The 18,620-nt window shown below is 43.1% G+C and overlaps 1 protein-coding gene across 4 annotated transcripts in view; it reads left to right on the forward strand.

Annotated features, from left to right (window-relative positions):
• Positions 1-18,620, forward strand: part of EXD3 (exonuclease 3'-5' domain containing 3) — a 584,821-nt gene that overhangs the window by 238,804 nt on the left and 327,397 nt on the right. For all 4 annotated transcript variants that reach the window (XM_074974168.1, XM_074974170.1, XM_074974172.1 and 1 more), the window contains exons 19-20: positions 594-647; positions 3,922-4,053. In XM_074974168.1, the coding sequence (XP_074830269.1) occupies positions 594-647; positions 3,922-4,053 (186 nt within the window). The remainder of the gene's footprint in view (positions 1-593; positions 648-3,921; positions 4,054-18,620) is intronic.

The raw sequence follows: 18,620 nt of genomic DNA on the forward strand, positions 1-18,620 counted from the left end.
CAGGGCAAGGCATAGAGATGAGAGGTAACCGCATTCCTAGTTCAGAGTGCAGCCTCTGTTAGGAGTGAAACGTAAATCCATATACAGTACCTAAGGGGAGGGGAAATCTACCCCAGCAGCCTGTAGTACATTTACAGGTGGGGATACTGCTCTGTCACACAGAGATCAGGCACATTTTCATCTTTGTGAAGCATCTCGGTTCTAGAGTCACTCGCCTGTTTCGTTACCAAAGCATTCCAAATGAATCTCACCAAATCACGAACATCAAGATTACGGCTTGGGAACCCCTCAATCATTCGGAACAAACTCTGTACTGGAATGATGGTCTTGTGGTTAAGGATTGGTCTGGAAGTCATGAGATAAGCTCTGCCACAGACTTCCTGTGTGAGCTTGGACAAGTCTTTGTGCCTTTGTTCCCCATAGCTCTGCCCTATCTCACAAGGGTGTGAGGCTCATTTCATTCATGTTGGAGGCTTTATGGCATGGAATCTGTTTCACCAAATGTGTTTGTTTTTTAATATGATCTGATTGGGAGGTATTTTTCATTGGTATTTTTTACCCGTGTTAATTATGGGCTTTTCCATCGTTCACAGATTGCGAGGCAGGAAGGAAGGGTCATTTTAACTTCTGGACTCCCATATCAGACAGTAAGTGCTAAGTGTTTCTGGCATTTCTCTTGTGTAGTGTCATTTCATGGACTGGGATGCATAAAGTGGAGGAGAGGAAAAGTCAAATGTGAAAGCAACAGCTGGACTGACTTTTCATCTGTTTCCTGTACTGAACGCCATTGACATATAAAGGATTTTGTAAGGCTTGTTCTAGCTCTGAATGTCAGAGGGATGGGAATAAGTTTCTTTTACACTTTATATTCAACCAGAGGTGAGAGAAATTACACTGCATCTCACAATGTAAAATAAAGCAAACACATCCCAGAACAAAGTGGCTCTGTGCGGCTTATCCATCATGATTCAATGCAATTCACTTCCCATCCATTTCACCAAGGAGTAAAAAGAGATTCCTGTTTCTTGGCTGTATCAGTACTGACAACACTATCTGCTGCTCTAATGCTTTGGAGCTTTTCTTTAGGCTTGGAGGAGATAGGCTGGAAATGCCAAACACAGGCCCAATTGGAAGCTTGAGTTGCTTTATGTGTGTGAAAAAAAATAAAACAGCCCCTGCACTCAGCCCCATAGCAAATGCCCATATCCCTCAATGAAACAGAATGCAATTACCCTCCCAAATACCATTAATGCAGTGTTGGGGGGGATACGTTTAACTATAGCATTCAGTAGTTGAAATGATACAGTACCCATTGTAGAAGGTCACGTGCCCTGTCTTGTGACCCACAAATTCATTTAGAGCAGTAAAACCGCTGGGGATTGTGAGGACGACAGATTCCAGACTGCAGATACAAAAAGTCCTACCTGTCTTCACTTTCTGTTTGTACCTGGAGCTGGAGTAATCATAGAATCTACCTTGCGGGTTTACTAGTTAATACAGTTTGTTGCTGGGTGCATGAGAGAACCCTTTAAATACTGAGGCCACATCTACACTAATGAGCTTACAGCTGGACTGATGCAGCTGCACTGTTGTAAGATCACTCATGTAGCCGCTCTGTGCTGACGGGAGAGAGGTCTCCCATTGTCATAATAAAACCACCTCCAGGAGTGCTGGTGGCTGTGATGGCGAGAGAAGCTCTCCCACCGACATAGCGCTATGCATACTACCACTTATGCCGGCAAAACTTATGTCGTAGGGGGTGTGTTTTTTTTAACACCCTTGAGCGCACATAAATTTTGCTGGCATAAGTGATCGTATAGACGTGGCCTTTGTCTGGTTATTTAGGGCTCAGTGCTGCAGTCATAACAGAAGTGGAGCTTCCATTGACTCTACTTTTAACACTTCTCCTGTCTCCATAGATACTTCACGATCAGACCCATTAGTAGGAGGCAGAGGGAGGGAACTGCACTAGGAAAATAACTACTTTAGGATGTAGAGTATTGTATTGGGAATTGACTGCTGCCATTTGATACATAGCACTTGTACATCCCTTGTGCATGTTACAAAATGACAGCAGGATTATACACTAGTAAACACTAGGCTTGTTTACTAAAGTTAATTGATTGCCAATTATCTCAAAGTAGTTAACACATTTACAAAGGCTAGTCTGGACGTTCCCTAAATGTGTGTTCCAGGATACAAACATCTGTGCTAAACCTGTCTGTGGAACACACGTGTGGGGAGTGGCCACAGTTACTACCCAAGCTAAATGGCAACCAGCTAACTCGAGGTAAAAAGGTGCAGTGCAGATAAACTTAGGAAGGTGAAGTGGTGTCTGTGACGGGTTGGATCACAGAAACCCCCTTGGGGTTGCCACCTGATGTGCCAAGTCAAATTCTGCCCCTGCTTTCCTTGCCAGCTTGGGACTCCAGCACCCTGTCTCGCTGAGCCAGACACGCCAGTCTGCTCCAGCACAGACCCAGGGTCTGAACCACGTGCCCCAAAGCTGCAGACTTAACTGAAAGCAACTTAAGAAGTGTTCCTGTCTTTTAACACTCAGATGCTCAACTCCCAATGGGGTCCAAACCCCAAATAAATCTGTTTTACCCTGTATAAAGCTTATACAGGGTAAACTCATAAATTGTTCACCCTCTATAACACTGATAGAGAGATATGCACAGCTGTTTGCCCCCCATTATTTGCCCCTGATACATACTCTGGGTTAATTAATAAGTAAAAAGCGATTTTATTAAATACAGAAAGAAGGATTTAAGTGGTTCCAAGTAGTAACAGGCAGAACAAAGTGAATTACCAAGCAAAATAAAATAAAACACGCAAGTCTAAGTCTAGTACAGTAATAAAACTGATTACAGATAAAATGTTACCCTCAGAGATGTTTCAATAAGTTTCTTTCACCGACTGGATGCCTTCCTAGTCTGGGCACAATCCTTTCCCATGGTACAGCCCTTGTTCCAGCTCAGGTGGTAGCTAGGGGATTTCTCATGATGGCCGCCCCCTTTGTTCTGTTCCACCCACTTACATATCTTTTACGTAAGGCGGGAATCCTTTGTCCCTCTGGGTTCCCACCCCTCTTCTCAATGGAAAAGCACCAGGTTAAAGATGGATTCCTGTTCAGGTGACATGATCACATGTCACTGTAAGACTTCATTACCCACTTGCCAGCCCACAGGTACACAGGAAGACTTACAAGTAAAACAGAGCCATCTACAGGTAATCGTCCTGGTTAATGGGAGCCATTAAGATTCCAAATCACCATTAATGGCCCACACTTTGCATAACTACAATAGGACTTCAGAGTTATGTTTCATATTTCTAGTTTCAGATACAAGAGTGATACATTTATACAAATAGGATGACCATACTCAGTAGATTATAAGCTTTGTAATGATACCTTACAAGAGACCTTTTGCATGAAGCATATTCCAGTTACATTATATTCACACTCATTAGCATATTGTTATAAAATCATATAGAGTGCAATGTCACAGTGCCAAGCTATTGTCAAGTGCTAGCTTCTCATTTCTTAGCTTGTTTTTTCTCATACCAGCGTACAATCTTCCAGCTGGCCTCAGTATGAGAGCAATGGTTAAATAAAATCCCCCATTTCCATCCTAGAGAGCACCTCTACAGTTGTGTATCTAATTTAAAGGGGAATTCAAACTGGCTGTCATGTGGTATATTCTGAACATTATATTGCTCCAGCAAGCTCAAAGCTCTTTACAAAGGTGGCTAAGTGTTAAATTACCTTCTGTGTTTGCTAGATCTGAATTTAGTGAGTTAACACAATAGCATCAAACTTTGTTATTAAAACCAAAGCTACCATATGGGAATGAGCCCAGATCCCAGCAGTGTGAGTGCATTGATTGACATCTCTTTGGTGTGTGATTTTGTCTTTTGAAGCTGCAGTCCCAGGTAGGAGAAGGAAGGTGTTTCTCTGTGGACTGTTCGGAAAAAGCAAAGGAGCAAGCCCTCCAGGTTCTGAAGCACTTCAATGTTCAAGTATCCCTTGCAGATGTCTTCAGCCGTTGTCAGGTAGGACTCTTCCTTTCTGAATTAGCAGCACTGCTTGAGCTGTGCACAGCTGACACCATTGTAGTACTCGGGTTTCACATCCTTTGGTCTTGCTTTGAGGTTCCAGGTTTCCCACCTGGACTTGGGAAAGGTTTCACAAAGGAGTGTGTCTTTTGGAATGTGCTAATATCCTTTAGAAATGTTGGTGAAAAAGTTAGAATAGCACAGATGCACATGAAGAGTGTTAGCATCTGGTTTCAGATCTTCTTTTAACCTTAATGTTCATGGATATAGTCTTCTTTGTTCCTCCTTTCTCTACCTAGCATGTGCTGTTTTAATTTTAAGGCATGGTTAATCTGGCTCTGTCATTTTGATAACTATTGATTACACTGATGGGGAAGGGTCTGTAGGTTTTGAAGGCTAGGTTTTTTTGTCTCAGGGTCTGTTAGGTTGGTTACTTTGTTGCCAGCTGATAGATCCAGATTGTGTTTGGCATTGGATACTCTTGGATTGTTTGGGTTTTTTAAAAATAATTATTGATTGTGTTATGCCTCAATCTTCTCCATACTCTGATCTCCTCCAGTTTCACTGTTTCAGTCATTACATTAACATGCTGAAATCGATTCCTTTGAAAACTGTAATGTGACTTGTAACATCTTGTGACTTGTAACATCTCTTATCTTATCAGGGTTTTAAAGAGAGGAAGGGAAGAAATATACAAAACTAACTAGAAAGGGAGCATTCCTTTATGGGTAAATGAGCCAAGTCTACAGTGGGCCAAGAAACAGTATCTTCTGTTTCATTCCCTCTGGTAAATAGCTACCAGGGTCTCCCAGAACTGTGGAGCTTGCAAATTTTGCACCAAAGGCAATGAATATTGGGAAAGCACATCAGAGTGTGCTTTCCTAGAATTCCACTTATATCTGATTTCAAAAGTTGTTGAAACAGTGTCTGTAAGTCACTCAGAAAGCGGGTGGTCCAGATGTTCAGGAGCACCCATAAGATGGGAATATCACAGTGCTGAGCAGATGGTGTGAACATAGTCTGGGTCAGATACTGCATCAGGACAAATGGATATATTCAGATATCCGATAATGTACTTGTTCTTTTTTCAGAGTAGCAGCCGTGTTAGTCTGTATCTGCAAAAAGAAAAGGAGTACTTGTGGCACCTTAGAGACTAACAAATTTATCTGAGCATAAGCTTTCGTGAGCTACAGCTCACTTCATCGGATGCATGGAGTAAAAGTTACAGTAAGCAGTATATATACTACAGCACATGAAAAGATGGGAGTTGCCTTACCAAGTGGGGGGTCAGTGCTAACGAGGCCAATTCAGTTAAGGTGGAAGTGGCCTATTCTCAACAGTTGATTACTTTTGTAGTGCTAACGAGGCCAAAGCAATCAAGGTGGATGTTGCCCATTTCCAACAGTTGACAAGAAGGGGTGTGAGTCTCAGCAGAGGGAAAATTACTTTTTGTTGTGATCCATCCACTCCCAGTCTTTATTCGAGCCTAACTTGATGGTGTCCAGATTGCAAATTAATTCCTGTTTGCAGTTTCTCGTTGAAGTCTGTTTTTGAAGTTTTTTTGTTGAAGGATTGCCACTTTTAAGTCTGTTGTTGAGTGTCCAGGGAGATTGAAGTGTTCTCCTACTGGTTTTTGGATGTTACAATTCTTGATGTCTGATTTGTGTCCATTTATTCTTTTGCGTAGAGATTGTCTGGTTTGGCCAGTGTACATGGCAGAGAGGCATTGCTGGCACATGATGGCATATATCACATTGGTAAATGTGCAGGTGAGTGAGCCCCTGATGGTGTGGCTGATGTGGTTAGGTTCTATGATGGTGTCCCTTGAATAGATATGCGGACAGAGTTGGCACCGGGGTTTGTTGCAAGGATTGGTTCCTGGGTTAGTGTTTTTATTGTGTGATGTGTAGTTGCTGGTGAGTATTTGCTTCAGGTTGGGGGGCTGTCTGTAAGCAAGGACTGGCCTGTCTCCCAAGGTCTGTGAGAGTGAGGGATCGTCCTTCAGGATAGGTTGTAGATCCTTGATGATGCGCTGGAGAGGTTTTAGTTGGGGGCTGTAGGTGACAACTAGTGGCGTTCTGTTACTTTCTTTGTTGGGCCTATCCTATAGTAGGTAACTTCCGGGTACCTTTCTGGCTCTGTCAATCTGTTTCTTCACTTCAGGAGGTGGGTATTGTAGTTGTAAGAATGCTTGATAGAGATCTTGTAGGTGTTTGTCTCTGTCTGAGGGGTTGGAGTAAATGCGGTTGTATCGTAGAGCTTGGCTGTAGACAATGAGTCGTGTGATATGGTCTGGATGAAAGCTGAAGGCATATAGGTAAGTATAATGGTCAGTAGGTTTCTGGTATAGGGTGGTGTTTATGTGACCATCGCTTATTTGCACTGTAGTGTCCAGGAGGTGAATCTCTTTTGTGGACTAATCCAGGCTGAGGTTGATGCTTGGGTGGAAATTGTTGAAATCCTGGTGGAATTCCTCAAGGGCCTCCTTCCCATGTGTCCAGATGATGAAGATGTCATCAATGTAGCTCAAGTAATGTAGGGGGGCTAGGGGACGAGAGCTGAGGAAACGTTGTTCTAAGTGAGCCATAAAAATGTTGGCATACTGTGGGGCCATGCGGGTACCCATAGCAGTGCCACTGACTTGAAGGTATAAATTGTCCCCAAAGCTGAAATAGTTGTGGGTGAGGACAAAGTCACAAAGTTCAGCCACCAGGTTTGCCGTGACATTATTGGGGATACTGTTCCTCACGCCTTGTAGTCCATCTTTGTGTGGAATGTTGGTGCAGAGGGCTTCTACATCCATAGTGGCCAGGATGGTGTTTTCAGGAAGATCACCGATGGATTGTAGTTTCCTCAGGAAGTCAGTGGTGTCTCGAAGATAGCTGGTAGTGCTGGTAGTGTAGGGCCTGAGGAGGGAGTCTACATAGCCAGGCAATCCTGCTGTCAGGGTGCCAATGCCTGAGATGATGGGGCATCCAGGATTTCCAGGTTTATGGATCTTGGGTAGCAGATAGAATACCCCAGGTCAGGGTTCCAGGGGTGTGTCTGTGAGGATTTGTTCTTGTGCTTTTTCAGGGAGTTTCTTGAGCAAATGGTGTAGTTTCTTTTGGTAACCCTCAGTGGGACCAGAGGGTAATGGCCTGTAGAATGTGGTGTCAGAGAGTTGCCTAGCAGCCTGTCGTTCATATTCTGACCTATTCATGATGACTACAGCACCTCCTTTGTCAGCCTTTTTGATTATAATGTCAGAGTTGTTTCTGAGGCTGTGGATGGCATTGTGTTCTGCTCAGCTGAGGTTTTGGGGCAAGTGATGCTGCTTTTCCACAATTTCAGCCCGTGCATGACGGCGGAAGCACTCTATGTAGAATCCAGTCTGTTTCGACCTTCAGGAGGAGTCCACACAGAATCCTTCTTTTTGTAGCATTGGTAGGAAGGTTTCTGTGGGTTAGCGTGCTGTTCAGTGCTGGGTTGGAAATTGTGGTATAAAACTGACCCCCCAAGTTTATGAGAGATAAGGTGGGTGAGGTAATATCTTTTATTAGACCAACTTCTGTTGGTGAGAGAGACAAGCTTTCAAGCTTACACAGAGCTCTTCTTCAGGTCTGTCTGGGAAAGGTACTCTGAGCGTCACAGCCAAATGTAAGGTGGAACTGATTGTTTAGCGTAAGTAATTAGCTCATATTCTGAGGGGCCATTCAAGGTGGAGTGGCCCATTAATAAACTTTGCAGGACCTACCCTGAATGGTCCCTTAGAATATGTGCTATTTATGCTAAATAATCTGTTCCACCTCACATTTTGCTGTGGTGCTGGGAGTACCTTTCCCAGAGCTGAAGAAGAGCGCTGTGTGGCTCGAAAGCGTGTGTTTCACTGCAGAAGTTGGTCCAATAAAAGATCTTACCTCACCCACCTTGTCTCTCTAGTATCCTGGGCCCACGTGACTACAGCTGTACCCCAGTTTATGATACAGGTGTTAGAACTACTTAACATCGCAGTTCTGTAATCTGTGCTGCTCTTCAGCCACCGTTATTTATGTTGTATAAAGCAATGCCTAGCAAAATCCATTACGTACCCTCCTCCTTCCAGAAAAAATCTGTACCTGTGTATTATGATGGTAAAAGAGCTGTATTTATTCACACATGCTAGGGGACAGGCCCTGTTTTTGAGTCAAATTGGTTTGTATTTTTGAAAAGATATTTAGAGTGAAGCACACAGGTAAATATATGTATAAAATAGAGAGATAGGACTAAAGGTTGTAGCACAGTGATATGCAGGTGAGGACTCAAGTATGCGGTGCAGTATTGTTATATAAGCGGCTGCCTAAATATTGTTGCAGTATCTTGTTCTACATTGATATGTCTACAAGTAGTTGCTGTAGTTGTGTAATTTTAGCTCAAAATCTTCTCTGTTTGTTGGATGTTACAAGTAGCTATTGGCTAAAGTCCTGCTGCTTCTCAACCCGCTTTTGGGGCTGTCTAATCCGCCCTGTTGATCTCCTCTATATCTTATATTAAATGTAACCACATTGTAAGGATGTGGCATTTCAGTGCTGACTTGCATCCAGAACCAAGAAGATTCAGATGTCTCCGAGGTTGCACTACTAACTTATTTTGTGTACAGTACCTTTCCTCTCACAGGAAACCCAAACCCCTTACACCTCTATGCTACAGGAATCACTTCCTCACTAGCTATTGCCTCATTCCAGTGGGAGTACTGGGTACCCAGGACCTCTGGAAATCAGACTACCAGTGCAGATCATGCTGTACAACCGTGTTGGTGGGGCATTTTTAACCAAAAAAAAAAGGGGAGGGGCCAGGCAAAACCCTACTGTTCCTTGGGATCTTCAATAGAAACACAGAGTATGCAAAACTTAGTTTTTAAGATCTTGTCTAAAAGGCCCCACTGCACTTCCCATAAGAAACTTAATGGAGTTAATTGTGTTTACTCAGGATGAATGAAGAACAGACTAGACCTTAAACCACCGTAAGCCATCCCCCCCATTCCCTCCACATTATGTACTCTGACTTTGGGCTTGTTTACACTACCCAAAGGGGTCGATCTAAGATACGCAACTTCAGCTACGTGAATAGCATAGCTGAAGTCGACGTATTTAGATATACTTACTGCGGTGTCTTCACTGCAGTAAGTTGACAGCTGACGCTCTCCCGACGCCTCCGCTTGTGCTCCTCGTTCTGGTGGAGTACCGGAGTCAAGGGGAGAGCACTCAGCAGTCAATTTATCGCGTCTCCACTAGACATGATAAATCGACCGCCGCTGGATCGATCGCTGCCCGCCGATCCAGCAGGTAGTGTAGACAAGCCCTTTGTCTTGACTGGCTTAAGGACCATGGCCTTTGAATATGAGCTCACTCTGGTGCTCCCTTGGCATGAGAGCTGTCACTTCTGCAAAGGCAATCAGGAGCTTTCAACTCTCTTCATATCACAGAAGTCCCATTGGCAATCTGACAAAAGCTAGTGCAGAGATTTCAAGGGAACAAATGGGAAAGCCCAAGCACTGTATAATATTTATTCAGCAGGGTCAGCTGGGCAATGTGGATGTTTGACCTGCATCACCATCCTTCCTTGTCTTCATGGAGCTGAGCTTAATGGTCTCTGAACTACAGGCCCTTGGCTGAAGAAAGTTCTGTTCCACTGCCAGAGAGCTGGAGGTTCATTATCAGCTGTGATAGTCAATCACAGATAAGCGTTTTCTGTGTGTTGCAGGAAGCAATGTGAACAGTGGCACTTTAGAGACTAACACATTTATTTGAGCATAAGCTTTCGTCGGCTACAGCCCACTTCATCAGATGCATAGAATGGAATATATAGTAAGAAGATATATATACATACAGAGAACATGAAAAGGTGGAAGTTGCCATACCAACTCTTAGAGGGTAAGTAAATAAGGTGAGCTATTATCAGCAGGAGAAAAAAAACTTTTGTAGTGATAATCAAGATGGCCCATTTCAGACAGTTGACAAGAAGATGGGAGGATATTTAACATAGGGAAAGAGGTTCAATTTGTGTAATGACCCAGCCACTCCCAGTCTCTGTTCAAGCCCAAGTTAATGGTATCTAGTTTGCAAATTAATTCCAGTTCAGCAATTTCTCGTTGGAGTCTGTTTTCAAATCTTTTCTGTTGGAAAATTGCCACCTTTAAGTCTGTTACTGAGTGACCAGAGAGGTTGAAGTGTTCTCCTACTGGTTTTTGAATGTTATGATTCCTGATGTCAGATCTGACATGTTCTCTGTATGTATATATATCTTTTTACTATATGTTCCATTCTATGCATCTGATGAAGTGGGCTGTAGCCCATGAAAGCTTATGCTCAAATAAATTTGTTAGTCTCTAAGGTGCCACAAGTCCTCCTGTTCTTTTTGCGGATACAGACTAACACAGCTGCTACTCTGAAACCTGTCAGGAAGCAATGTGTCATCCTGCCTGATTCCCTGTCTCACAGAGCAGAGTTTAGAAGATGGATTTTAGATCATACAATCCATATACTGGTGCCTTTGCTCATCTTGAAGGACCTAGAGAAGTTCTTAGGGACTGCCCTGGGATTTTTCAAGGTCAGTTACCAAACCAGGTTGGTTGGAAGACTTTATGAAGCTTAGGTTGTAAAATTATGCCTCAGCAGACCATTGTGTGTGAGTGTCTGTCTGTCTGTCTGTACACACAGGTACATATAGCTGAAATCCAGGACATTCTAAATTAATTTTAAAGTTTGAGACCCCATATCAATACCCATTTCTGCCTTTCACCAACATCATCTTGTTGTACAGCATCCCGAGCACCTTGATCGGTTAGATTATTATCTGCTAGACATGGAATGATCTCTGAAGGAAAGCAGAGGAACTCCGCTGATTGGACATTTAAAAGTAGATTGATTACAACACTAAAGATACTGTAGGGAACAAACCTGTACTGGCAGAGACGGATGACTTACTAGATCTTTCTTCTCTGACTCCTGTGGTTTTATGAAATCTCTCTCAATAAAATCTCACATGAACTCTAGTGAAACAGCTGCAGATAGTTTCATTTACATTTCTAACTGTACAGTGATAAGTTTGTTTATTTAATGATCTTTTGCAATAGGACTGAGGTACACAGGACTATCATTTCCTTTTACTGGCTAAACAGATTTTTGCCATAGAAAACCCATTGTGATAGTGGAGCTAAATTCAGGAGAGGGGAGCAGGAAACTTTCCACTGGGAGTAATACTGCTCTATGCGATATCTTACAGGCAGCATTGCAGTTTCAGTGGTGGTGAACTGAGGAGATATGCAATGGAAGGTATCAGCTTCAGAGCCCTGGTAGCCTTTTTACTGCAAGTGCTTGTCACTGTGATTCAAAGAGCAGACAGATAGATAAAAGGTTGCTCTTGCTATATAAGAGCACAGTCTGTAAGGGTTTATAACTTGGCTGTAAAATCTTTCTGGCCTGAAGCCTACAGACACATTCTCAGCCAGGAGGGCCTGTCCATCTCCAGATGTGCTGGGTTTGTTCTCCTTGGATACAAAGTTCAAGCTTCAAACTGGAATGGCAAAGTGCTTGTAAGCTGGTGTTTGAATGTCTGGTGTGAAATGTCACTCTTCCATTGAACGTGGAAAGAATTCTTCCGCTACCTGCTTGGAGGGCAGTATTTTCCAGTGGATAAATAACTACATGGGACTCTAGGAGACCTGGATTCTGTTCCTGGTTCTACCACTGAGCTACTGGGTCACTTTGGGCAAGTCACTTCCCCTGTTTGGGCCTCTGTTTCCTTTCCCACCCTTTGTCTGTTGCATCTATTCTGCTTGGAAACAGTTCGGGGCACAGTTCTGTTTCCCGCAATATGTTTGTACAGCACCTAACAAATAGGGACCTGATCTCAGTTGGGGCTTGTAGGCACTACTGTATCACAAACCAAATAATACCCCTCCAAAATCAAACGTGCAGAAAAGAAAATCACATCTCTGACCCCCACTGCAGTTTCTTCATCTGAACCTCCCCCTGTTTATTGTGTAACTATCTGTAAGTTCTAATAGCTTGTTTCTTTCTCTTCATTGAATGCGCTGATCCCCAATAAGCAAATCACTTTATCTTTACTGGTGTCCTGTTTAACTTATTACCTCAGCCTAAGTCCTGCAGGATGTGAGTTAGCTGCTATATTTTATTGTCTGGAGATCTGATATCTAATGTTCTTTGCCCTTTCAGTTTCAAAGCGACTTGCTCCAGCCTTTTTGAAACCACTGGGGGTGAGAGGAAACCACCAAGTTAGAAGCTGAAATGGTACAGCAGTTTCAGCAAATGTTTCCATCTTTGTGCGGTTAAGGTAACAAACCTCATGGCTGTGAAGCTCATCATGTGCAAGCTCTGATTTACGCAGAGTGAACATGGCACGGAGCAATCCGTTTGTCTGGGACAAATGTAAAGGCCTTATGATTAGATGAAAAACACTATGCTTAGGGCACTTTGCAGGAAGCTTTGAGGCCAGCCTGGGAACCCTGGCAATATTAGTCGATAAGTAATAATATAGATCCCTCAAGCTGTAGTTTAGCTTGAAAATGTGCATGTGTCTCATTAGCTTCTGTCACGGCAATCTGATCAGCAGGCTTTTTTGATCCTTTTATGTGGTTGTGCTGTTGGTCCAGATGAGGATGAGAACATCCAGCCATCTCCTTTCTCACAAACTTGTAAGCTGAGTAGTTATCTCCCCATTTGATCGTGTTTTGGAAGCGGGACCAGAGCAATTTTGTTTTGTGGTCCCTTTTCTGAGCTTGGGAAGGCCTGACAGAAGTTTTACAAAAGGGCAATAATCATGGGTTTTTAATGTAACTGTTGTGCTTTCTGTTATGCTCTGCACAAAACCTAGAAGATTAAAAGGAGCCTAATTGTATAAGGCCTTTCTTCTTCTCCAGAGACAGAGGGATTCTCCCACTGGGGCTGTGCCATCTTTTTGAAATAACATTTGTCACTCAGTTACCTTTTTATCTAAAGCATGACCCACAAGATCAGCAAAGAGTGTAAAAAAACTGAAATTCACAGAAGTCACAACATTTCAGCTTCTCCATTGAGCCTGTACAGTGTCGTGTGCTCTGTAATCTCTCTGGGAAGGGATGTGTCTTGCTGTGTGTATGTAAAGCGACTAGTGCTGTACATAAAGAAATAACAAGGACTGTTTTTTACCAGCTTGAGAGCTTTGCGAAATGTAATATTGCTTTGAAACCCTCTGTGGTTTAATAAAAGGCTCATCCATCGGATGCAATTTGTCAGTGCCTGCAGGTGAAGAAGACCTATGATTAACAGCACTCATGGTTTGCCCAGATGGGAGTTCTCATGGCGATCGTGGGAGGTCCCGGACGACTGGAAAAAGGCTAATGTAGTGCCCATCTTTGAAAAAGGGAAGGAGGAGGATCCTGGGAACTACAGGCCAGTCAGCCTCACCTCAGACCCTGGAAAAATCAAGGAGCAGGTCCTCAAGGAATCAATTCTGAAGCACTTAGAGGAGAGGAAAGTGATCAGGAAGAGTCAGCATGGATTCACCAAGGGCAAGGCATGCCTGACTAATCTAATTGCCTTCTATGACGAGATAACTGGCTCTGTGGATGAGCGGAAAGCAGTGGACGTATTATTCCTTGACTTTAGCAAAGCTTTTGACACAGTCTCCCACAGTATTCTTGCCAGCAAGTTAAAGAAGTATGGGCTGGACGATAAGGTGGACAGAAAGCTGGCTAAATCGTTGGGCTCAATGGCTCCATGTCTAGTTGGCAGCTGGTATCAAGCGGAGTGCCCCAAGGGCCTGGGGCCTTTTTTGTTCAATATCTTCATTAATGATCTGGAGGATGGTGTGGATTGCACCCTCAGCAAGTTTGCAGATGACACTAAACTGGGAGGAGTGGTAGATACGCTGGAGGGTAGGGATAGAATACAGAGTGACCTAGACAAGTTAGAGGATTGGGCCAAAAGAAATCTGATGAGGTTCAACAAGGACAAGTGCAGAGTCCTGCACTTAGGACGGAAGAATCCCATGCACCGCTACAGACTAGGGACCGAATGGCTAGGCAGTAGTTCTGCAGAAAAGGACCTAAGGGTTACAGTGGATGAGAAGCTGGATATGAGTCAACAGTGTGCCCTTGTTGCCAAGAAGGCCAATGGCATTTTGGGCTGTATAAGTAGGGGCATTGCCAGCAGATGGAGGGACGTGATCGTTCCCCTCTATTCGACATTGGTGAGGCCTCATCTGGAGTACAGTTGTCCAGTTTTGGGTCCCACACTATAAGAAGGATGTGGAAAAACTGGAAAGCGTCCAGCGGAAGGCAACAAAAATGATTAGGGGACTGGAACACATGACTTCTGAGGAGAGGCTGAGGGAACTGGGATTGTTTAGTGTGCGGAAGAGAAGATTGAAGGGGGATTTGATAGCTGGTTTCAACTACCTGAAAGGGGGTTCCAAAGAGGATGGATCTAGACTGTTCTCAGTGGTAGCAGGTGACAGAACGAGGACTAATGGTCTCAAGTTGCAGTGGGGGAGGTTTAGGTTGGATATTAGGAAAAACTTGTTCACTAGGAGGGTGGTGAAGCACTGGAATGCGTTACCTAGGGAGGTGGTGGAATCTCCTTCCTTTGAGGTTTTTAAGGTCAGGCTTGAGAAAGCCCTGGCTGGGATGATTTAATTGGGGATTGGTCCTGCTTTGAGCAGGGGGTTGGACTTAGATGACCTCCTGAGGTCCCTTCCAACCCTGATATTCTGTGATTCTATGAGTTAGCAGCTTAGTCCTCCCACCCTCTCACCCTGAGATGAAAAATCAGTCTGATGCTTGTCCAATGTGGAACTTTTGATTTCTTGCTTCAAAGTGTAATTGTTCAACACAAAGGGTAAGACCCTCTTACTGTTTATCCTGGGCCTTGCACTTTAGATATCATCTGCAACTTGTACCGCTTAGATTCTGACTGGGAAGCAGAGCTGGTACTATTCTCTCTTTCTAGGGCAGCAGAAGGAGTGAATTGGCCTCAAAAGATACTTGTCCATGGGATTGTTTTGAGTTTGAGCGAGCAGGCTTCATCAATGATTATACTGAGTAGTTACATAGTGTTTTCATCTTCGAACTCCGTATGGACGTCTGTAAGAGCTGGGCCTCCTTTTCAGTGTGAGCAATTTTACACAACAATGTTTAATCAGCAGCAGGGTTTGTACTAATTTATCAAGGGCAAATTGCACTTCTTTAGGACCTTAATATGAGGTACTGTATTTGTTGTTCTCAAGTGGTTTACAATCCTTAATTAAGCCTTATAACATCTCATAATAGGCAGGTGTTGTTTATACCTATTTTATAGATAGGTTAACTCAGCCATCCAGAAGATACATGCCTTGTCCAGGGTCAAAAATTTAGTTAGCTGTGGGGATAGAAGCCAGAAGTCCTGACTTTGTCTCCTGTTCTAACTATTAGAGACTACCCAGTCATGAATATAGATCCCTTTTTTCACATGCTGTAGCATGTGATAGGAATCACTAATTCATTGTGATAGGAATCACTTTTGCCAGCTCTTCCAGAAATGATGCTCACTTGAAGCTGAGGGAAAAGTCAGAGACAACTCTGCTTCTTTCTGCGGCACTGGGAACACATTCCAGTGAGCTTTACATGTAATGAGTAAAGAGTCCAGTGAGTGTGTAGCTCTGTGATTAGTGTAAGAAAGCGCCTTGGGGTTCCTTGTTTGTGTTACAAAACCTCACCTAAGTTGTAAGCAGCATTAACACCTGATGCTTCCAAAGAAGGCAAAGAAAAAAGCATAATGCCCTGACCAGTTCTGCAGTGTGGTATACAAGTAGAAAAAAATCTCTTCCTGACCTCTGCTGCCAGTCAGCTTATGCCCTGGAGCACAAGGTCTGAATAATTTCCAGCATGAAACTAGCATTTCACTGCATTATCTTACATGTATAGCACAGGGCCAAAAAAAAAAAAAAAAAGACTTGACTGGGCCTAATTCTTAGCAGCGAGCCTGGAGAATAGTGCCTGGTTCCCACAGACTGTGCACTTTCCTGCCAAGATTTCAGTATCTTCAGAAATCCAGTGGAGCATGAAGGTCACAGCAAGGAAAGAATGACAGCCTGGGATTTTTTCCCCCTTTTACCAGCTCTGAGCAGACTGTTGTCTCTCTAGCATGTTGGCTGTTTTCACAGGGTTTTAGCCTGAAGTTTATATTTTTCACAGACCAGTGGAAGTCAAATATGGGAATGCAGCAGATCAGCTGTTTCTTCAAGGAAGTCAATATGATGTTGTAGATTTTCTTTTTCAGTGTCTGCAAAAGCTTCACTTGCAGTGAAATTTCCCATTCAGAGTTTTGACTGTAGATCCTTTTTGTGTGTGTGTATGAAAGAGTCTATCCAGGTTCTGTTTTGTGTAGTTGTATATCTTCTCTCATTTCTCTTGCAAAGCTGTAGGTGAATATTAAACTTTGAAAAAATAGCATTAGTTATGCAGTGGGCTGTATTTCACAATGCCAGAACTGAGAAGGCCGAATTTGCCATTACAATTGAATTATCCTCAATTTACAAAGCAAATATTTGCATTTGAGGACTCTCATCCTTATTTCTTGGAGCTGGACTAGTCCTGCAGCACTAAATCCAATCAAGGTATGGATGTGCATTTTTTTCCTGGAGAGCAGTACCGGTTGGAAATATGCTGAATTTAGCCAGTGGAAACAGAGCCAGTGAAGAATGATCCAAAGTGAAAATGGCACTTTTATTTAGACTAGCATAGTAGAGGAGATACAATGTAACACAAATTAAATTTCCTTTTATAGCGCTCTGCATGAGGCTTTCCCCACTTTTCTTGGTTTTGGGCAGATCAGTGAAGTATATTGGCCAGCAACGATTCTGGTACACTGGGAGAAAATAAGGAAAGGTTACAGGGTGACAATGACAGAGTGACTGTAAGGAAAAGGCAGAATTCTCTGTAGAAGGCAGTGACACAGCTATAATTCCCATGTGTCTGAGAGAAACTGTCCCCTATGTTTTCTCTCCAATGTCATGAGAAAACATATTTGTAGCCAATTTAAGTTCTGTTGGTTTCTAGTCCCTGGTGTCTCTTAAAGGTCAGAGTTCAGTGTGTTGACTATGTCAAGAAGTCAGAATTCTGATTCCTGTTTCTCTCTCCATTCCGTAAGCTTTGGAGCTTTTTTGTGTGTCCATTGTTGCCCTTATAATGTTTATTGTTCACACATCATGTCATATTAATGATTCAGTGCTCAGTTCTGCCAGTGTATATAGTACAGTATATCATATCTACTGATTCCAGTCAGAGACTTTGTCAGATCTGTAATTTTTTGACAGCATCAGTTTTGTAAGACTATTACTTTGGACTTGCACAACAATGTTAATCTGAAGATCTTAAACACTAAATCACACCTGTCCAGAAAGTGGACAATTTCTACCATTCGTAGTGTTGGTTGTATGAAGTATATCACACCCAAAATCACAAAAAACCTTGTTGCTATGTACCATAATTCAAAATAATATGTCTTTTGTTGCAGGTGCATTTCATCTGTTGATATGAAGGCACTCTCAGTCAGAAGCTAATAGATGGTAAAATTAGTGAGCAACATATACAGGGCTTGGGCCTTTCAGGGAGACTTTACTCCCCAAAAGGTGCAGCTGCTGTAAGTGATATGACAGATGACAGTAAAATAATGTCTTGGACTTGTACAGCCCCTTTCATCCAAGGATCTCAGGTTATTTAAGAAACAGAAAGAGGTAAAATATGAGACGAGTAGTCTGTAGGGCATTAAATGACTTTCCCAAGGATGTACAGCAAGTCAGTAGCAGAGTCAACGATAGACTCCAGGAGTCCTGACAAGACAACACTAGATAACAATGCTTTAATGCAGAGTAGGTTTATATTTAGCTAAACTGAAGTGTTGTCTTGGAGTCAGTTGCTGGCAATGGTAGCTCAGGCTAAAAGTGTTGTTTCACTCCCCACACTTCCCAGCCCTCCATGGATTTTTATAACCAACCAGGGAAGAATTGGTAGGGAGAGTAGAAGTGGGTGGCAACTTAGGCAGCAGTGACCATGAGATGGTCGAGTTCAGGATCCTGACAAAAGGAAGAAAGGAGAGTAGCAAAATACGGACCCTGGACTTCAGAAAAGCAGACTTTGACTCCCTTACGGAACTGTTGGGCAGGATCCCCTGGGAGAATAACATAAGGGGGCAAGGAGGCCAGGAGAGCTAGCTTTATTTTAAAGAAGCCTTATTGAGGACACAGGAACAAACCATTCTGATGTGCAGAAAGAATAGCAAATATGGCAGGCGACCAGCTTGGCTTAACAGTGAAATCTTCGGTGAGCTTAAACTCAAAAAGGAAGCTTACAAGAAGTGGAAATTTGGACAGGTGACTAGGGAGGAGTATAAAAATATTGCTAGAGCATGCAGGGGTGTAATCAGGAAGGCCAAGGCACAGTTGGAGTTGCAGCTAGCAAGGGACGTGAAGGGTAACAAGAAGGGTTTCTACAGGTATGTTAGCAACAAGAAGGTGGTCAGGGAAAGTGTGGGACCCTTACTGAATGGGGGAGGCAACTTAGTGACAGA

This window comes from Natator depressus, chromosome 16, assembly GCF_965152275.1.
Source record: "Natator depressus isolate rNatDep1 chromosome 16, rNatDep2.hap1, whole genome shotgun sequence".
In the NCBI taxonomy this organism is placed as follows: Eukaryota; Metazoa; Chordata; order Testudines; family Cheloniidae; genus Natator; species Natator depressus.